The sequence below is a fragment of the Micromys minutus genome (genome assembly GCF_963924665.1).
Source record: "Micromys minutus genome assembly, chromosome: 33".
NCBI classification, from domain to species: domain Eukaryota; kingdom Metazoa; phylum Chordata; class Mammalia; order Rodentia; family Muridae; genus Micromys; species Micromys minutus.
In genome coordinates, this window is record NC_137968.1 from 6,715,658 (window position 1) to 6,734,030 (window position 18,373).

The 18,373-nt window shown below is 38.4% G+C and overlaps 1 protein-coding gene across 2 annotated transcripts in view; it reads left to right on the forward strand.

Annotated features, from left to right (window-relative positions):
* Positions 1–18,373, forward strand: part of ZFPM2 (zinc finger protein, FOG family member 2) — a gene marked incomplete at its 5' end in the record, with an annotated part of 432,774 nt that overhangs the window by 119,820 nt on the left and 294,581 nt on the right. For both annotated transcript variants that reach the window (XM_080909373.1, XM_080909374.1), the window contains one exon: positions 5,032–5,133. In XM_080909373.1, the coding sequence (XP_080765499.1) occupies positions 5,032–5,133 (102 nt within the window). The remainder of the gene's footprint in view (positions 1–5,031; positions 5,134–18,373) is intronic.

Genomic DNA, 18,373 nt, shown 5'->3' on the forward strand with positions numbered 1-18,373 from the left:
CACGAGCGGCTTCTGTGAAGGTACCCTAACTATAGGAAGCACCTGGAAAACATACGTGCGATATCTCTTCTCTGATAAGCACGTGTGAACAAGAAAGTAGATCTTCTGTCACTCCTGAACTGCTCATTGTTAAAAAATACTTTGATGATTCAGCTGATTACAAAGTACATTATAGGGATGACTAACGGCTCCGGTCACACCCCTCCTCACGGAAGTTCAATAGTTATATTGTACAGGAACTTCTGTAAGAGGTTCATATTGACAGGACTACGTGGATTAAAAGAGCAGGGTTGAAGTGGGCTGTCTGCTTACAAGACTGCTTTCAAACGCCACTGCCGTTTTGTGCTGAAAAAGTGACTGTCTTAGGACGCGTCACATCTTTAATTCTGATGGCAGTGTTTAACTTGGAGTGAAAAGGTGTCTGTTTGCAGTTTTGAAATTATTTTTGCTTGCCTAAGAAAGCCACTGCCTTAATTTAACCATGTTGTCAACAATACCAAATGCGATATTTCAGGGCACTGTGTCCCGTGTTTCAAAGACTATATTTCAGCGCATTTCCCCGGGTCATTTATGTTGTACATTATAATGCTCAATAACACCTTCAATTTTCCCCCATAGGGCTCACATTGATTCTGAAAACTAGACTAAGAAAAATGGAAGGGCTCTCGCCGCACTTCTATCTTTTAAAAGAGCAACAAAGGCATTTAATCTTGCAGGAGAAAAACCTTTAACTCCATAGTTATAATTTCAGAACGATTACAGATTTTGTTAGTACTTGGCGTTTATTCCGTTTCTTTCTTCTACGACTCACCCGTTTTGGCTCTCACGTTAAGCGTGTTTGCGCTTTGCTGGAAATATGCTGAACTCTCTATTCATAGGTATGTGAATAAAGAATTCAGAGAGGAAATTAGAGGGTGCCACATGTATGCCCAGCGTTGTCACTCTCTTCTGACATCCTTTTCTCTTGGCTCCTCTCCCTTTTCTACTGCTAAAGCTTTGGGAGCAGTGTATTAGCAAACTTCTCATTATTATCTTGGCTAGTGATTATTCATGACATTTGTCATAAGCCGCTCCATAGCCCTGATTTCAAACACAAGAGAGTCAAAATGGACTGAGCAAAAGACAGCCAATGTGGTGAGCTCTATTGAAACCGAGAAGAAGCTGCAGTTGGGTTAATATCAAAATAAAGTTCTATTTATGAATTTTCTATGGGAATAAAATACTGAGCGGCAAGAAGCAAGTGTCTATTATTGGTCAAAAATAGTGTTTCTTAAGAATACTTCAGAGATTTCATATTTGATTAAATTATTTTTAATCATTTCATTTTTTTCATTAGTAAAGAAGATTAAAAATGAATTAGGTAAAAAAACATTACCATAAAAATGAGAACTAGTTTCCTGAGATAAAGTTAGAAGATGAAAGGTCCAAAAGTTGAAAAATGTGACATATTTTAGTTATTAAATAGAAATAATGTGCTGAAAGCAATTAATTAGCAAATGTAATGATATTGCAGTAGGTTATGTCAAGAAGAATGAGACAAAAATCTAATTTCCCAACTGGTCAGTGAGCACTGGTTATTGATCAAGCATCTATGTGTAGTTGATTTTATTAAGTGCTAGGTAAAATAGGAAACCTTTAAAAGTAGAGATTAAAAAGATTAAGTCCATTAAACCGTTCATCTTAGTGTATGAACATAAAGAAGAAATGGGGACTTAATGGGAAAAAGAGAAAGGGGCTCTTGGACCATATCTTGCAGGCTTTGTGGCCTGCCTTGTAGATGATGTCGGCCGGGTCCTTTGTCGCTGCTCTTTGGTGGTAGGGACCTGACCCAGGGCCTGATTTGTGTTAAGCACAAACTCTCCTACCGAGCTGCCACCCAAGATTCTATTCTTACATGTGAAGTGTACTCTTCTGAGGCAAAGAATCAAGGAATCAAATCTCATGTCCGATGCTTTGTCTCTGGGAATTCTCACACATCTCTATCTTTTGGTTTATTCTTCTGAAGGATCAGGATATTAATGTCTGACCTAAGCTGATAAGGCAGTGTTAATAAAACTTGTTGAAACATACAGGGAGGAGCAGGGCTCTCAATGTGGTGGCCCTGTTGAGGTTCAGTATGAAACCTGACCTTATGATAAGATTTGCACCTTACTCGTATTTATGATTTCAACATTTGGCCCATAGAAGATATGGGAATCAATATAAAATAAATGCTGAACCACATTATTTTCTACATTCATATGCATTATCTCACACAGGACTTGTTGCCATTTTCTTAGATTATTAGTCCTTATTTTAGAAGACACAAGTAATTAAGATAGAATCTTTGGGTTTTTTAATCTATTACACAATCTCAGATTTACTTTTTTTGAATTAGGTGTGTCTTATACTTAATCTAGTTTCTTAAATGGGCTACAAAACAGAATGTGTTTAATTGTGTGTAATTAGCTATTTTTACAATGGCTCTTCAAATACTCTGATATTTACTTGTTCAAGTATTGTGTGCTATATAATGAAACCAATCAATTCACTCACAAACCAAATTATCAATATTTAACCCTGCTCCAAATGTGGGGGCACACTAAAAGGAAGAATTACAGTTTTGATTTGGCAGTTAAGTGACATTTAATGACAGCAGTTGGCTACTTGGAATTATAAACTCACTTTAGCCCTCAGTTGGCTCAATTAAAATGTTTTCATTTGGAGCAGTTTTATAACATTTACAACCAATACCTGATGACACCTGTCATCCTCTCATTTCTCAACACTACTGACCTGATCGGGGTAAGTTTGTCCTGTGCTGAACGCGTAGATGGCTTCTTTAACTTCTCAGCATCAAACACCTCTAAATCTACTCTTACATCACCAAATGTTCTGGTTTAGCCTTTGTCAGTGTTAAACTTTCATCCACAGAGTTCAAAGTCAGATGAGACATTCCCCCAAATGTTAGGGTGTTTACTTGCCCTTTTGCCCCAGGAGCCTTCTGTTTCTGCAACATGGCGAACTGCTTCTATCCCTCATCATAATGGGTACAAGTCTCTGTCCATTTGACTGCACTACTTAAGAAATCACATGTAGGAGTCCCCCTTTTATATGCTCTGTGGCCGGACACAATGCCATCAAAGTAAACAGCATGTCTTAGTGACTCAGCCCTTGTAAGCCTAGAAAGCATCCAAGCACTTAAGAACCATTTTTCTCTCCCAAGAGGAACTGGAACAGGTGCTGATTCAGGGGCTGCTGAGGAATACTGAACAGGAGCTAATACTGATGCCCCAAGCCATGAGAGCTCACCAAGGAAAGGGAGATTTTTAGCAGGATAAGCACCCCGTCTTTTTCTCTCCTACACTCTATCTTCTAATCTTCTGGTGTTTCTACCGGCCGCTCTCAACCAGAAATCAGAAATGAGTGGCCAGATGGTCCAGAGCACAGGACAAAAGAGGAAAGTTGAGTCCAGCAAGAAGGGTCCAGTGGAAAAGATCCCCAGTTCATGGATGCTTCTAAGAGTTCTATCCCAGCCAACGGGATGCTTGCATATGACCTTAGGTCAATGTTTATTCCCATGTAGGATATCACACCGGAAATAGATTAAAAGGCAGGGTCTGAGTCTGATCCTCCAGGCAGATGGTGCGAAGCAAACCCCCTGCTTTCTAAACTGTGTCTCTTTCGTCTGTATTGGAGTAACTTGGAGGCGGCTTGAAGGGGAGGGAACAGGCAGTCAGCCAGGCTGAGAGGCTGAGAGCCAGGTTCGTTCAAGGCTATCACTGCTTGCAGGTCATTGAGCCTACTTGTCTATATAGACCGGAAATTGACCTTCTCAGGCCCTGAGAATTGAGAACAGAATACCCTTTGATCTTCCATGCAACCTGGAAGTAGAACACGGAAGATCAGAACACTGCTTTTGTTACTGAACTCCTGTACATTTCTTCCCTCCCTTTGACTTTGTTTCACATCTCCCTTTGTGGATGTACTCTAGTCGATGGCTTCCATAGTTCCAGGAAGGAGCTCCCTTTCCGCATATACTCTACTGGGTCTTAGTCCCTGAACCGCAGGAAATGTTCAATGCAGTTCCTGGAGAGAATGGATACTTTCATTGGTACACTTTTCTGATTGTACTGAACGCTGACACAGCTTCCCAGAGTTTTGCAGACATGAGGTCTGTGTTTGAATGCCGTACTTTTTTCTTATGATCTACCAAAGACAATGTGTCTCTGTTACAAAGAACTCAAAAACTTTTAGATTTTTAAAATATTTGTTATTGGTTATTTTGTTTGTTAACATTTCAAATGTTATCCTCACTACCCGTTTCCCCTCTGACCCTCCCATTCCACTCCCCCTTCCCCTACCTCCCAGAGGGTGCTCCTTTACACCCACTCTAGCCCCACCACCCTATCATTCCCCTACACTGGGGCATTAAGCCTTCACAGAACCCAGGGCTTCCCCTCCTATTGATGCCAGACAAGGCCATCCTCTTCTTCTTATGTAGTTGGAGACATGGGTCCCTCCATGTTTACTCTTTGGTTGGTGGTTTAGTTACTAAGAGCTCGGGGGGGGGGGGAGAATCTGGTTGGTTGATATTGTTGTTCTTCCTATGGGGTTGAAAACCCTTCAGCTCCTTCAGTACTTCCCCTAACTCCTTCATTAGAGTTCCTGTGCCATCTGATGGTTGGCTGCAAACATCCACATCTGTACTGGTGAGCCTTAGACAAAGCCTCTCAGGAGACATCCATAGTATTCACGGAAACTATACATTTCTATCTGATTTTATCTTATGTATAATAGTAACTCCCAAGTAGGATATATGTGCTAATATTCCTTATTGCTTATAGAGTACTTAGCTTTATTTATTGACAAATATTGGCAGTTTTTTATCTTTAAGCTACAAGAGATATCAAAATAATAAGTCATTAAGGTTTTGGCAATGAATTAGATGATATGGTATATATGATAGGAACAAGGAAAGAACATTATCTTCACGATATCTCACTGGCAGAGGATTTGGTCAACTCTCCTTTCTGTGTTGGTGTATTGCAGGTGATGATGAAGGAATCCAGGAGCCAGCAGAATCAGATGGGGACAGCCATTCAGACAAACCGGGGCAGCCTGGCATAGAGACAGATGGCTGGGATGGACCAGGTAGGACGGAGAAAATGGTATTCAGTGCACTGTCTCTTTTATCAGATTTCACACTTTTTCCTTTAGCTTTTCCATAAAATAAGGGTGAAGTAAAAGAAACATAGAATATGGAGATTTGAAATCATACATGGGCACTGCATGTGTGTATGCACATGTCCTGTGTGTGTGTATGCGTGTGTGCACATACTTTTTATATGGAATTTTGGGTAAACATTATTTATAAGAAAACCTTAAAAAGCAAATTGTCACCACAGCTTGAAGTTTCTCTGTATTTTTTTTCTTTCTTTCTCAAAGTTAGTCACTGCAATTTGCTTGTTCTTTCAACCCGGAATCTATTTTTCCTTACAACTTCATTAAAAAAGAAAAAAAAAAAAAAAACAGAGATACATGTACAGATTTTTAAAAGCATTTTAGCTTATATATATACAAATATATTTTTGTCAGTACGTGATTTTTGTAAAGGTTTGATAATAGGCATTGAAATCTTACTATTTACAAAGGTCATAAAGTATATGTAAAACAAAACATAACATGGAAGTAGTCCAAGTTTTCTTGGTGTGTAAACATTAAACATAATGATTTTTAACTACCAGAAATTGCCACAAGGCTATCTTCTTAGCTCTTGAGTTATTAATGATTTAAAGTCTAGGTGTACCTCACTCTGAGAGGGTGCTCTACACATTATACTTTTTCTAAGAATGACTGAGGCATCTACTTTTTGGCATTTCTTTTTTTTTTTCTTTTTGAACTTCATATAGTCTGTGAGTTGTTTCTGGGGAGTTCAGAGCTTTCTGAGGCTAGCATCCAAATATCAGTGACTGCATATTGTGTCTGTTCTTTTGTGACTGGGTTACCTCACTCAGGATGATATTCTCTAGTTCCATCCATTTTCCTAGGAATTTCATAAAGTCATTGTTTCTAATAGCTGAGTAGTACTCAATTGTGTAAATGTACCACAATTTGTGTATCCATTCATTTACTGAAGAACATCTGGGTTCTTTCCAGCTTCTGGCCATTATAAATAAGGCTGCTATAAACATGGTGGAGCATGTGTCCTTATTGTATGTTGAAGCATCTTTGGGGTATATGCCTAGAAGTGGAATAACTGGGTCTTCAGGTAGTACTATGTCCAATTTTCAACCCAGAATCTTTTAGCCACATCCACACTCACATTGGGCTCAGTAAAATCACAAATTAGTCAGTAACGATGGCACTTCAAAGGACTGTCCCTTCAGTCTAGTTCTGTTGTTAGTCACAGATGGAACCTCAGCATCTACTGAGTCTTTGAATTACAGTTCATAGATTCTCCCCCTGTGGTTTAATACTCTGCCATCATTTTCACCTTTATGAATAAAATGAAATTTGCATGTAATATGCCTTATTTTTAATTTCAGAAAACACTAACATTAATAAATTTCACATGGATATATATCATTTATAATAAGCATGGAAGAAATAACCTTACTGTCACTGATAAGTAATTGACAATTCATGATATACTTATGAATGGAGACGATCATGTCTTAAGTTTTTAGGCGATCATGAACAAGTTTTAGAGGCATTTTCAGCCTTAATTCCCGAAATAGTAAAGTTTTTCATTAAAAAAGATCACAATACCTCAATCCCATTTTCACCCTTGCATGACTTTGCAAATTGCCCTCTGCTGCATATGGGGAAAGCCAGAAGTCGAGTGATAATTCTCTGGAACCAGCAGCTGGAAAATATAATGCTAACAAAAATGAAGATTTCAGTATATCTGATTATTATGACGTCATTCCTAATGGTATTCATGATACACATAAATGTATGCATTCTTCCCAGTATAGCATCATGCTAAACAACAGTCTGGAACCAATTGAATTATATTTAAAACTATCACAGAATCACATTCTAGAGATTATAAGAAAATGCAGAGTCTGATATTTGTATTTTATTGCATATTTTTATGATTTCTCAATGTGGGAGAATTTCCTTTTTTAGAACAATTAATTTTTTTTTAAAAATCATTTTTGCTATGAGGTTTTTGTAGAACTTGAAAGTCTACACACTCTTTTTATCTTATTTTTTTTATTAGTAGAATTGAACATTTGCATTTCGAAGGTGTTTTGTTTCTCTAGTTATACTGGATTGTCCTTTAGGTGTTTCTATTTGAACAAAAAAAAAATGACACATTCAGCCACACTTTTGTTTTAGGCAAATTTGTAGATTTCAACTTTCTCCTCTGTGTCCAGGGTTCATGTCCTTCCAGATCAAGTGTGAATGAGAAATGGACATTATGCCTGAAGCTTCTCGGCAAGAACAGCAGCATAGGCAATGATACGGTTGTAGAAAGGTTGGATTATTAGCACAATAGATAATCAAATAAATAAACAATAGGAAGTGTTGAGTATAGATGATGCTTGACATTCAAGTGAGTTGTTTAATTTAACTTACATATTTCATTGAATTTTTTTACTTTTTGAATTTGGCATAGATAGTTCTGTGTTTTGGACTATATAGGGATATGTGAACACTTTCTAGAAAAATATGTATGTCTCTTGTATGCTTATAAGAAATGTCCCCCTATAGTGAAAAGTGAATAAGGCATTTTTTTTTCTCCTCAGCTACTTCTGGTAGGGGAAGGGTATATTGCCTTGAAACCTGCTGAAACCATAAGGCTAACTTATAACAACAGAATCTCGTTACTGGTAGCTTCCTTATGAATTTCTATCAATCAGGACAGTCTGTGGAAGAAAAGAACACATTTTGTACTATATTTGCAACTTACGTATTAATTTTTTTTTTGTTCACTGAAGTGCATTGGAACGTTATACCTGTGGCAAAGAGCAAAGTTTCTGGCTTTTGGTGAAAGTCCCAAACTAAGTAGCAAAGTACATAAGCTCACAGTCGAAGGCCAGATTTATTGACTTGTTTCTTTCCTTGTCCTTCTCCTTTCTTCTTCCTTGTCACTTTCTCCCTGGGATATTTGTGGACCAATGCTGAATTTATTTTAGGGGGTCTACATATTCACTTGTAAGGCACAGAAAACATTAGCACGTCCTACTTGCCTCTGCTCATCTTCATGAGATGCTAATATTATTCGTTACAGCTTAGCATCCTTTAGGTCAAGGAGTTTTTAACGGCTCCATAGCTCAGTCCCTGTAGGATAGAGTTAAGTTGTACTAAACATTTGTACACTCTATATTATAATTATTAATTTGATACATATTAATTATTAATATATATATATATATATAGTTTAACACAGATCATTATTTGAGACATCTAGTATTGAACAACATTAATTTCCAGGCCTCCTACCTACATTCTATGAATGGCATTTTTCTCTAAAACTAGAGCAGCATCGAAGGATGTAGAAATGATGAGGATTTATCTTATTTTTAAGGAGTTGATTGAAGATGACTTCACTGATGACTTCGTTCAATAATGAATCAGCCCGGTCTCAGAGATTCTATTTTGACCAAATACAAATTCTTCCATGGAGGAAAGTTATGCGTTGTTTGTCTTTCAGTGAAAGAGTGCATTCAGAAATCATGACTATTCACACCTCTGCTCACTTCCAAGTGGAGCCTAAACCATCAGAGAAAATAGTGTTGTAAGTAGCTAAGGTGCGGAACTCCTGGGTGTTTAAATATTTGTGACTCTTATGAGAGCAACAGGAATCACTTACGTTTGGATAGCTAGAAGAATGCTTTTAGAAAGGCCAACATAAAAGTCACTGCCTCATCCTTTCAGCATTCCAAACATCAAGTTTTCAAGTTTGTCGTTTCCCTCACTTTGTAAGGATGTTCTCCTGACATTCCTACTGGAGTGCATTATGCAGGGCTTTTCTCTCACTTTTGCTCCACAATTTGCCTGTATTGCTTTTACATTGTTTGTCTTCTTCCAAAGAAGTGTCTATTCTTCATCCGCCTCACGAGCTGTGTGTCGTGTCTGAGTCTCAAGTCCTTCATTTTACTTTCTTACACGTTTAACCCTTTGATGGGTGTTTACTGTGTGGTGGAGAACTCTAGCCAGCAGTGGAAAGATACTACACTGCATGTCCTTCTCAGGGGACCATGTCCTCCTTGAACCAACCATAGACTGGCCACTCAAGCGATAATTAAGAGTCCTTTATCCTTCAAAATAGAGCACAACCTCTGTCACAGAGTCCCAACTGCGAGTCACACAGACCTAAGATAATGGTGATATTTATGTTCTCGTGATGTTGGCATGTGAAGCCGCCCTCGGTTTCTTCATATCTGAAACAGGTTTAATGATAACTGCTTGGCCGTGTTTGTAGGAAGATAGCATTGGGAGAGATAACCTGCACTGTGCGTTCCACCATGCTGGGGACAGTTCATGGCGGGCAAGCTGCTTCTACCTGCACCTAGACCCTGGAGAAACGTGTTAAATCTGCTCCTCTCACTGCAGTCCATGGCTGATATATTGGCCAATCTGCTGCATTGATCCATGGATTGGGTTTATGAACTGTGTAGCAAGGCCCTGTGAAATTCTTACCAATCCATTGTCATCTCTATGACAGAAGAATTATGAAAACCAAACTTTACTAAAATCAATGCAGGCCCCCGAATTCTGGATTACGTTCTTACAATTTGGCTCCTTTTCATACTTGCAAATAGTGAATAATTAGTTTCCCTTTTATATAGTTTAGTGAATATTATCATAATTTGTATCTAAATGTGAGTTTTCAAATCATGTGTATTCATGTACACATACACAGGTACAGTTTTTGAGGAAACCACTCTTTGCTTATTTTTGACACAACTTTTACGTAAATAGATCTTGATAGTTATGCATTAAAGCCTTTACCATATAAAAAAAAAATGAAGTAAGAAATCCAGTCCTGAGTTGACAAGTCAATAAATGGAAAAAAAATTACTTTTAAAATGATATTCTAAGATTTACAAACTTTTTGCTGTTCATTGCAGGTAAATTATTTTGAGGTAATGTCAGGAACTGTTTAATGAAGCCAGTTTCTCTGTGGTATTTTTGGGTGGCCTTGCTACAAGTAATCATATGGCTCAGTGCAAGATAATACTACTCCATGGATTTAGTGCTTATAAATCAGGCTAATGATAACTACCTCATTAAGGAGATCCCACATGTAAAGCATGGGACTCCATGTTTCAGAAGCACACACAAAGTCATACTTAAGACTGATTTTACTATCATTTTGGCAATTGTGCCTCAGTAGCACTTACAAAATGCTTCCCATATTATTCTTCATTAAACATTAGTGCAGTGGATTAATTTTGCAAAATAATCTTCTGCAACAAGGCATCCTAAGATTGTATTTGCTCTAGTCTGCCTGACTTAAAACAAACTTCAGATAAAGGTTTTTTTTTTTTTGCGTGTAGACACATTTTGTAAATAAAATAAAATAATTGTGTAGGATGAAGCCAAAATGTGTGTATTTATTGCCGCACACAGACCAAGTACTGTTTAGGAAATCCTCAGTAAGTTACTTCTTAGGTGGTTGTTCAGTACTTTGGATGGGTGAAGCTGATTAGTCACTTTCTGTTCAGTGTGTTAAATGAACCTAGCAAGATGGAAGCTGTTTTGCATAAAGTTGGAATGGTAGCTGCAAGACCACTGTGAGGCAGAAGCATGCACTTAATGATATAGGTCCCCCCCAACCCCGCCTCTTTTGGAGTCCAAAGAAGGGCTTGAAGATTACAGTTCTGATTTCGTTTTCTTTTTGATTGGGAAAATGTGGTAGATATAAGATCTGGGAAATACCATTTGAAGTAAATTAACAGACACCTATGAAACACAGTTAAGCATAGATATAGTCTGACAGTAAGAAGAATATTGTGCAGAGCACAGGAAATCATAGAATGACTGTGTGTGACGCTGACAGTGAATTGGTATTATCTCTGCTATCAGATAATGCAGTTATCATTAATTTTCACATTTGCATTTCAATCTTTGGAAGGAAATGACTCTTGCCGGATGAAGATAAGAGCGCTGTACCACTATAATGAACCATCATTTTATCCCAAGGCTTTGTGTCCATATGAAAATGAGGCAAGGGGAGAGAGAGAGAGAGAGAGAGAGAGAGAGAGAGAGAGAGAGAGAGAGAGAGAGAGAGAGAGAGAGAGAGAGAGAGAGAGAGGCAGTGAGAGACAGAGAGAGAGACAGAGAGAGAGAGACAGAGAGAGATGGAGGGAGGGAGGGAGGGAGAGGAGAGAGAGAGTACAGGGGACATGTGTGTGTATAGAGGTCTTGGAAAAATATTGTTATAACATGCCAAAAATTCCTGCAGACTTCTGAGTGAAACAACGGGGGGGCAAAACTGAGTCTTCTGCAGTGCAGTTAAGTGGATGTGGATTAAGGATGAAAAGCTTGACTCTGTGGCACACAATGCCTCAGGAGCATGTTGTGAAAGTTCTTTTCATCCTTGCACTCTCTCGCAGAATCAGGACATGCATGCGTTTAAAATAAAAGGGGAAAGATAGGTTACATCATGGTTTACAAAGACACTGTAACGAACTATTATGAGCTACATAAAGCAGAGCCCTTACTGTACCACAGCTGAACGAGAATGCAAATTAAGAAATATTTAGCTAATGAATTATTTTAGAGTTGGCTAGCACCTAATTTGTTTACACAGGTTTAATTGAGAAATTCAAATTAAAAGATGTGGGCTTTAAATTTAATTTTCTTTAGGCATTTTTTTTTTTGACAAGAACTTTTTCTAAAATGCACTACTAGAAAACAAAGTCTTAAATTTCATACCTACATGTAGTTCCTGAAATATATGTTAACAAATCCCTTCTTGGTGTTTTATACTCTGTCATCAATGTCCAAATTTCTACTTTACTTTTGCAGCAGAATTACTTAACTAACATTTTATTCTTACCCTCATCTAAATTTTATATAGGCATGCTCTTGTCAGTTGAGTTCTGACTCCCCACACCAACACTCAAAAATGTGGCGACCTTTAGAAAGAGAAAGCAAATGGATACATGATCAAGTTGGGGTCATCGTGGGGTACGAGAATTAATCTATGTCATCTTAAGAAGGAGAGGTATAGAGACAAATAGACAGTCATACAGATACACAATCAGACACACAGAAACATATATACACGTGCATACATACACAACACACAGACACACAAATATGTATCATATGATAAAGTGAGGGATGAAGATGTCTCCTTTATAAAATAAAATAGATAATGCTAGACACGACTAGTGCACCAAGGAGAGCTAAAGGCGACTTATGGGATGTAGCTTCTAGGGAAAGCTAACCCTGCCAATGCACAGACCACAGCTGAGAGACCAGAATTGATGAATGGCGGTTGCAGTGGTAGAGGAGTATACAGGGTTCCTATGGTAACAGGAAGTGAAGAAGGCCCTTTAGTACCAACAAATCGTGAAGATGCTAATGGAGCAGTTGTCCTGGAAGGAGGATGGAAAAGGGCAGCTGGTTCTTCTAGGGAGATGTGACCCCAAAGAGATGGCTCGTGCAACAATGACCCCTTCATGTAGTCTTGTAAGCAATGATAGATAACACTTTTATTGGGCCCACTTGAGTAGTCATTGATAAATAAATACATTTTTAAAGTGAAATACAGTCCCAGCATGTGTGCTAAAACATGCTGCTATTCAGCCTGTGTGGACACTCCTGACAGACCTGTCTGTAAAGGGGCTAACCACCTAGTCTTCCTACCACTGTCTTCATGAATGAGGACTATGAAGGAGAAGGGAAAAGATATCGTAAAGCCACACAGGGAGTCTATTTGCAGTCATGAGGATGCTTGTTGAGAAGCTTCTCTATTGCGAACTACTGAAACAAACAGAATGGGTTGGTAAAAGTGAAAAAAAAAAAAATGGTGATGAAATCTAATTGTAACTTAGGGTGCTCTCTATTAATCAAGTTGTGGAGCAGGTCTCTGGTTCTAGGCTGGTGGTGTGTGGAATTGGAAAGTGAAACTGGTTATTGGGGTCCCTTGGAGAGTCTAAAAAGAACAGAGGCAGGGAGTTCAATTGGAGAGTTTGACCTTCTTCAAGTTTTGGGCAACATTTCCACAAATCTTACTTTTAAATGGATTTGAATACTAAACAATTTACTCTCTTGATTCCAGAATTTTATTATAGTGTCACATATAAGAAAACAACTTTAACAATATAATGATCTTCAAAAATAGATTTGTGTATGAGTAATGCATAAATAACCAAAGACTGTTGTTTTCTCCTGATGCTAACACAAAGGCACACATTTACATCCACTAACGCCCTAGGTACCAAGTCACAAACCTTCCTGTTTGGATAAAATTTTAATAAACTATTTTGTCTGTTTGTTTTTCCTCATTAACTTTTTCATAGTAGCCAATATTGGTACATTTGTGAACGAGGTAAAGAATAGGAAGTAAACACAGTAAAAAAAACTTTATTCTAGTAAGTGCAAAAGCATTTTTTACAGAGGGTTGTAGCCACATGATAAATGATGTGAGGTTGATACCGGTAGCATCAATTTGTAGGACCTATTTTTAACAAACTGTCCATTGTTTAGCTGTGTGGTATTTTGGGTTTATTTTTATTTAAAAACAATTAAGGGAAGATATAGCAAGCTAAAAAGAAATAGAAAAGGAAGCATATCCTGTCTTCATAGTCTTTTTCTTCCCATGACCTCTCCCCCATTTTTTTCCTTTAAATTAGAGCTTACTCTATATTATATTCTTCATTCCTTAGTGCATTATATTACCTGTAAATTGATAAGAAAATAGAGAGGGAGAGACCTGAGTTTGTGAACAGTAATTACAGTAATGTGATTAAAGCAACTTAAAATTACTTAGTAGGATAATAAATGAATTTTTTTTAAAAAAAAATCATAGTCCACCATTTCTAATACTGTAATGGAAGAGAACAAATCTTCTTAAAACTGTTTTATTTTTATAGAAGTCATTTAAGTGGTCCTTATATTAGAAAAGTATAAACACATGCTATGTGCTCACTGACAAGCGGCTACTAGCCTGAAAGGTTCCGAATACCGAAGAAACAATTCACAGACCTTATGAAGCTCAAAAAGAAGGAAGGCCAGAATGTGGATTCCTCAGTCATTCTAGAAGGGAGAAAAAAACACTCATCTGGAGGAAATAAAAAGACAATTAGAGGAATAGGGATTGAAGAAAAGATCATTCAGAGGCTGCCTCACCTAGGGATTCACCCCATATGCAACCACCAAACCCAAGCACTATTGCCTATGCCAAGAAGTGCTTACTGGCAGGAGCCAGATATGAATGCCTCCTCAGAGGCTCTGCCAGAGTCATACTGATACAGATGAGGATGCTTGCAGCTAACCATCAGACTGAACATTAAGTCCCCAATGGAGGAGCTAGAGAAAGGACTGAAGGAGCTGAAAGGGTTTGCAGCCTCATGGGAAGAACAACATTATCAACCAACCAAACCCTCCAGAACTCCCAGGAACTAAAACACCAATCACTGAGCACACATGGAGAGACCCATGGCTCCAGGTGCATATGTAGCAGAGGATAGAATTGTCTGGCATCAATGGGAAGAGAGGCCTTTGGTCCAGGAAGGCTCATTTTCCCAGTGTAGAGGAATGTCAAGGTGCTGAGGTGGAGAAGGTGGTTGGGAGAGGGGTGATAGGAGTGGCAGAAAGGGGATAACATTTGAAATGTAAATACAAAGAATATCCAATAAAATATTTTTAAAAAGTATACGACAAATAGTAGCATGGTCTTACACAGGGTTTTTGGAACCCTTTCCTTGGGTGTATCAGAGAAATGCAGAGGGGCAGGATGAGGACATATCTGCATGTGTAGATGTGACTGTGTTTTCCTTTCTCCGAACAAAACAACAGTAATGCCCTTCATATTATATGAAAAAAAATAGAACATATATATTTTATAAAAGAGTTTTATTTTTCATTTTGTCTAGAATTAATGCTAATGCTATAAAGCCTTGCTTCTCCACAGCTTTGCTTTTCTGGAAAGTTTTTGGCCTTCCATTGCCCATCTCAGGCTGTGATGGTTGATGAAGAGATGGCTGTGTCAGGTCTCTCCTAATTCTGGATGATCTAGCACTGGAGAGATGCTCAGTGTCTTTCCCTTTGTCTTAGCCAGGGCTGTATGATGTAAAGAGACACAATGACCATGTGACTGTGTGTATTGGCTGGTTTTGTGTCAACTCGACACAAAAAGGAGCCTTCGTTGAGGAAATGCTTCCATGAGATCTAGCTGTAAGACGTTTTCTCAACTAGTGATGGCAGAGGGGGGAGACGACCCAGCCTATTGTGGTTGGTGCCATCCCTGGGCTGGTAGACCTGGGTTCTATAAAACAGGCTGAGCAAGCCAGGGGAAGCAAGCCAGTAAGTGACATCCCTCCATGGCCTCTGCATCAGCTCCTGCTTCCTGACCTGCTTGGGTTCCAGTCCTGACTTCCTTTGGTGATGAATAGCAGCATGAAAAGTGTAAGCTGAATAAACCCTTTCCTCCTCAAGTTGCTTCTTGGTCATGATGTTTGTGCAGGAATAGAAACCCTGAGCAGTTGTGGAACTGTGTAAGGCAAGAGCTGGTGGTGGGTCACGTGGGTTATGTTCTTGAGGCTGTGACAAGTCCTGACCTAACCCTATGACTACGCAACGCTGTTTCCTGCTTACAAAAGCCACATCTTCTATCTAATTCTCCCACTGCCATGAAGTGAAGTCTATGTCCATGGGGCCATTCTGCCACTGAGTGACCACTCTGAAACAATGAGAAAAAATAAGCTTACCTCATTTAGTGGTGTCTGTAAAGTCTCTTGGCAGTGCTGAGCAAACTGACAATGTAGTACCAAGTCCCTCTATTTCAATATACATGCTTGAGTGTAAGGGAGAGTCCCACATCAGCCAGGAGATCTTGAGTGTCTTCTTTTCAGAGACATTGATGAAAAATGTAAACTTTTAAGAGACTGCTTTAAGGACATACAACATAATTTAGTAGTTAAGATCACTTGCTACTCTTGAGGTAAACTGAGGCTTAGTCCCTAGCATTCACAACAGGCAAGCTACAACAACCTATAAGTCTAAGTATAAAGGTTCTGAAAGCTTTTGGCTTCCGCAGCACATGTGTATGTGGTAAGCAAGGAGGCCAACAGACATGCATATACATAAAAAGTAAATGATTTTAAAATGTTTGTTCTTAGTTTTCTCTTTCTCCAAAGAACACTGTGGAAATGTCCACACCTCCTATTGTCTTTGTTTGCTTGTTGGAATTCTGTATTTACTTCAGATTCTATGATTAAATCTTAGGGACTAAGATATATCAACACATGGGAAGAAAGCTGTATTTAAGTCAACTGGTTGTCTTGAATTTTGGGATGCTTGGGAATGCTAAGATTAGAAAAGTACACATCCCTTGCCTGTCCGGGGACATTCTTTTTTGTACTGCTCCATTTTGATTTTCAGAGGCCCGCCCAGACTCCCACTATTGCCTTCCTATTTCTCTTTCCTCTTCTTTCTCTTGGGATCTATCTTCCACAGACCTCTTTATATGTTCTCAACAATAGCTTCTTCAGTAGTTGTTCTCAGAGGGTCTCCTATCTTTTAGTTTTATGGCCCATTCAAATTTGTTCAATTTACTTCCCAAGGAGGAAAATTTGAAATTACAAATTGTTGCTGATTTCTCCAGCCTTTTTTTTCATTTGCTACTTTGTATTTGGCATATTTTCATAGAAAACCCTTTTTGAAATGGTTCAAATATGTGCTTATCACTGTTTGATATAAGTTCTACTTGAAAATGAATTCTGTAGAACTGGGTGGGGGTAACTTAGGAATAGTGGATGATACTGGTGTAAGAGCTCAATAGAGCTCTCAAAAGTATAGTAAATGCATACACCGTTTTTAAAGGTTTCAATTTGTAAGAAAATTATTTCATTAGAATACAAGAGAGAAGAGCAACCACTGGTGAAGACTTGGGAGAATACAGGCTCCTGATGAGAACAGCAAAGAAGACAGACTTGGTGTTCACATGCAGATTAGGCCTCAGAAGATGAGGTTGTAAAAAGGATTTAATGGTGGGGTGGATTATAGAAATCCATGTAACAATGTTAAATAATTATAGTTCCAGCAGAGATCAAAGCAGTGATGATTGAAGGCCCTCAAGCTGTTAACATGAAGTATCTGGAAGGGGGGAAAACCCACCTCAGAGATTGGTCAACCTGAGCAGACATTGTTTATTATCCGTCCCAATCCACTGGACTGGAAGTCTCAATGGTGAGGGATGGAAGATGGAGGTGAGAGGCTGGGAGAGAATTTCTGTCTCTGGAGCTACTTTGGAAAATAGACTCTAAGGGGCTGTGCAATTTGTTTGAAATTGCTCAGAAAATAAATCTATATACGGTTAACCCTTCTGTTAAAGAGGGGTTTATCTAGTGCACTGTCACATAGGCAGCAATGGGAAACACCACAACTGTTTACTTTCCATTCTTAATTTGTTTTTCTTTTAGAAAAATTTCACCCACACTTTTCAAGACAAAAGAGAGTACTCCTAAACCTCTGGGTTTGTCAGATTTTGTAATGTCCCCAGACATAATGCAGGATTATTCTAAAAGAATTGGAATTGGTTCTAAGATAATAAACCTATTTAAAATCATCCAAAAACCATTTGTTTTAGGCAAATTTCATTTCACACTGTGTCTGGTTACACAGGTCCCTGTCTGCATGTCTGATAAAGTGAAGGTAGCATAGTCTTTAAACCTTGAACATGATCCTTTCATTCACTGCTTGAAATAGACTTCTAAAGAATTTTCTCACTCTAGACATACAAAGCCAACGCACATTAAAACTAGATCAGTAGGAATTATGCTTCTATAATGTATATTTTCATTCGCCTTTGGGTCATAGACTGGTATAGGCACTTGAATCATGAAGTGCAGCGTTCCTATTGGCCAGTGCTTCTATGGTTGTATGCTCATAGAGGGGAACGTGGTAGATCTTTCGATGAGGTGACTAAAGTTTCTTATACAGTGTTGGTTTTTTTTCCTTTTGTTTTTTTAAGATTTTGTAAGTGTAGGCTTAAGCGAGCCATCCTTTGAATTTTGAAAAACGTACACCAATAGATGAGAAACAAATTTAAATATTTGACAAAGCCCACTAGATAGTTCTCAAGGTGTTGGTAACATTTTAAGGAAGAGTCTATTTTGGTTAGACCAAATTAGATTCTTCGATTAGAATAATTTGATTGAAAACTTCACCATTCAAGTACATTTGACTGTCCTTTCGTGGAAGA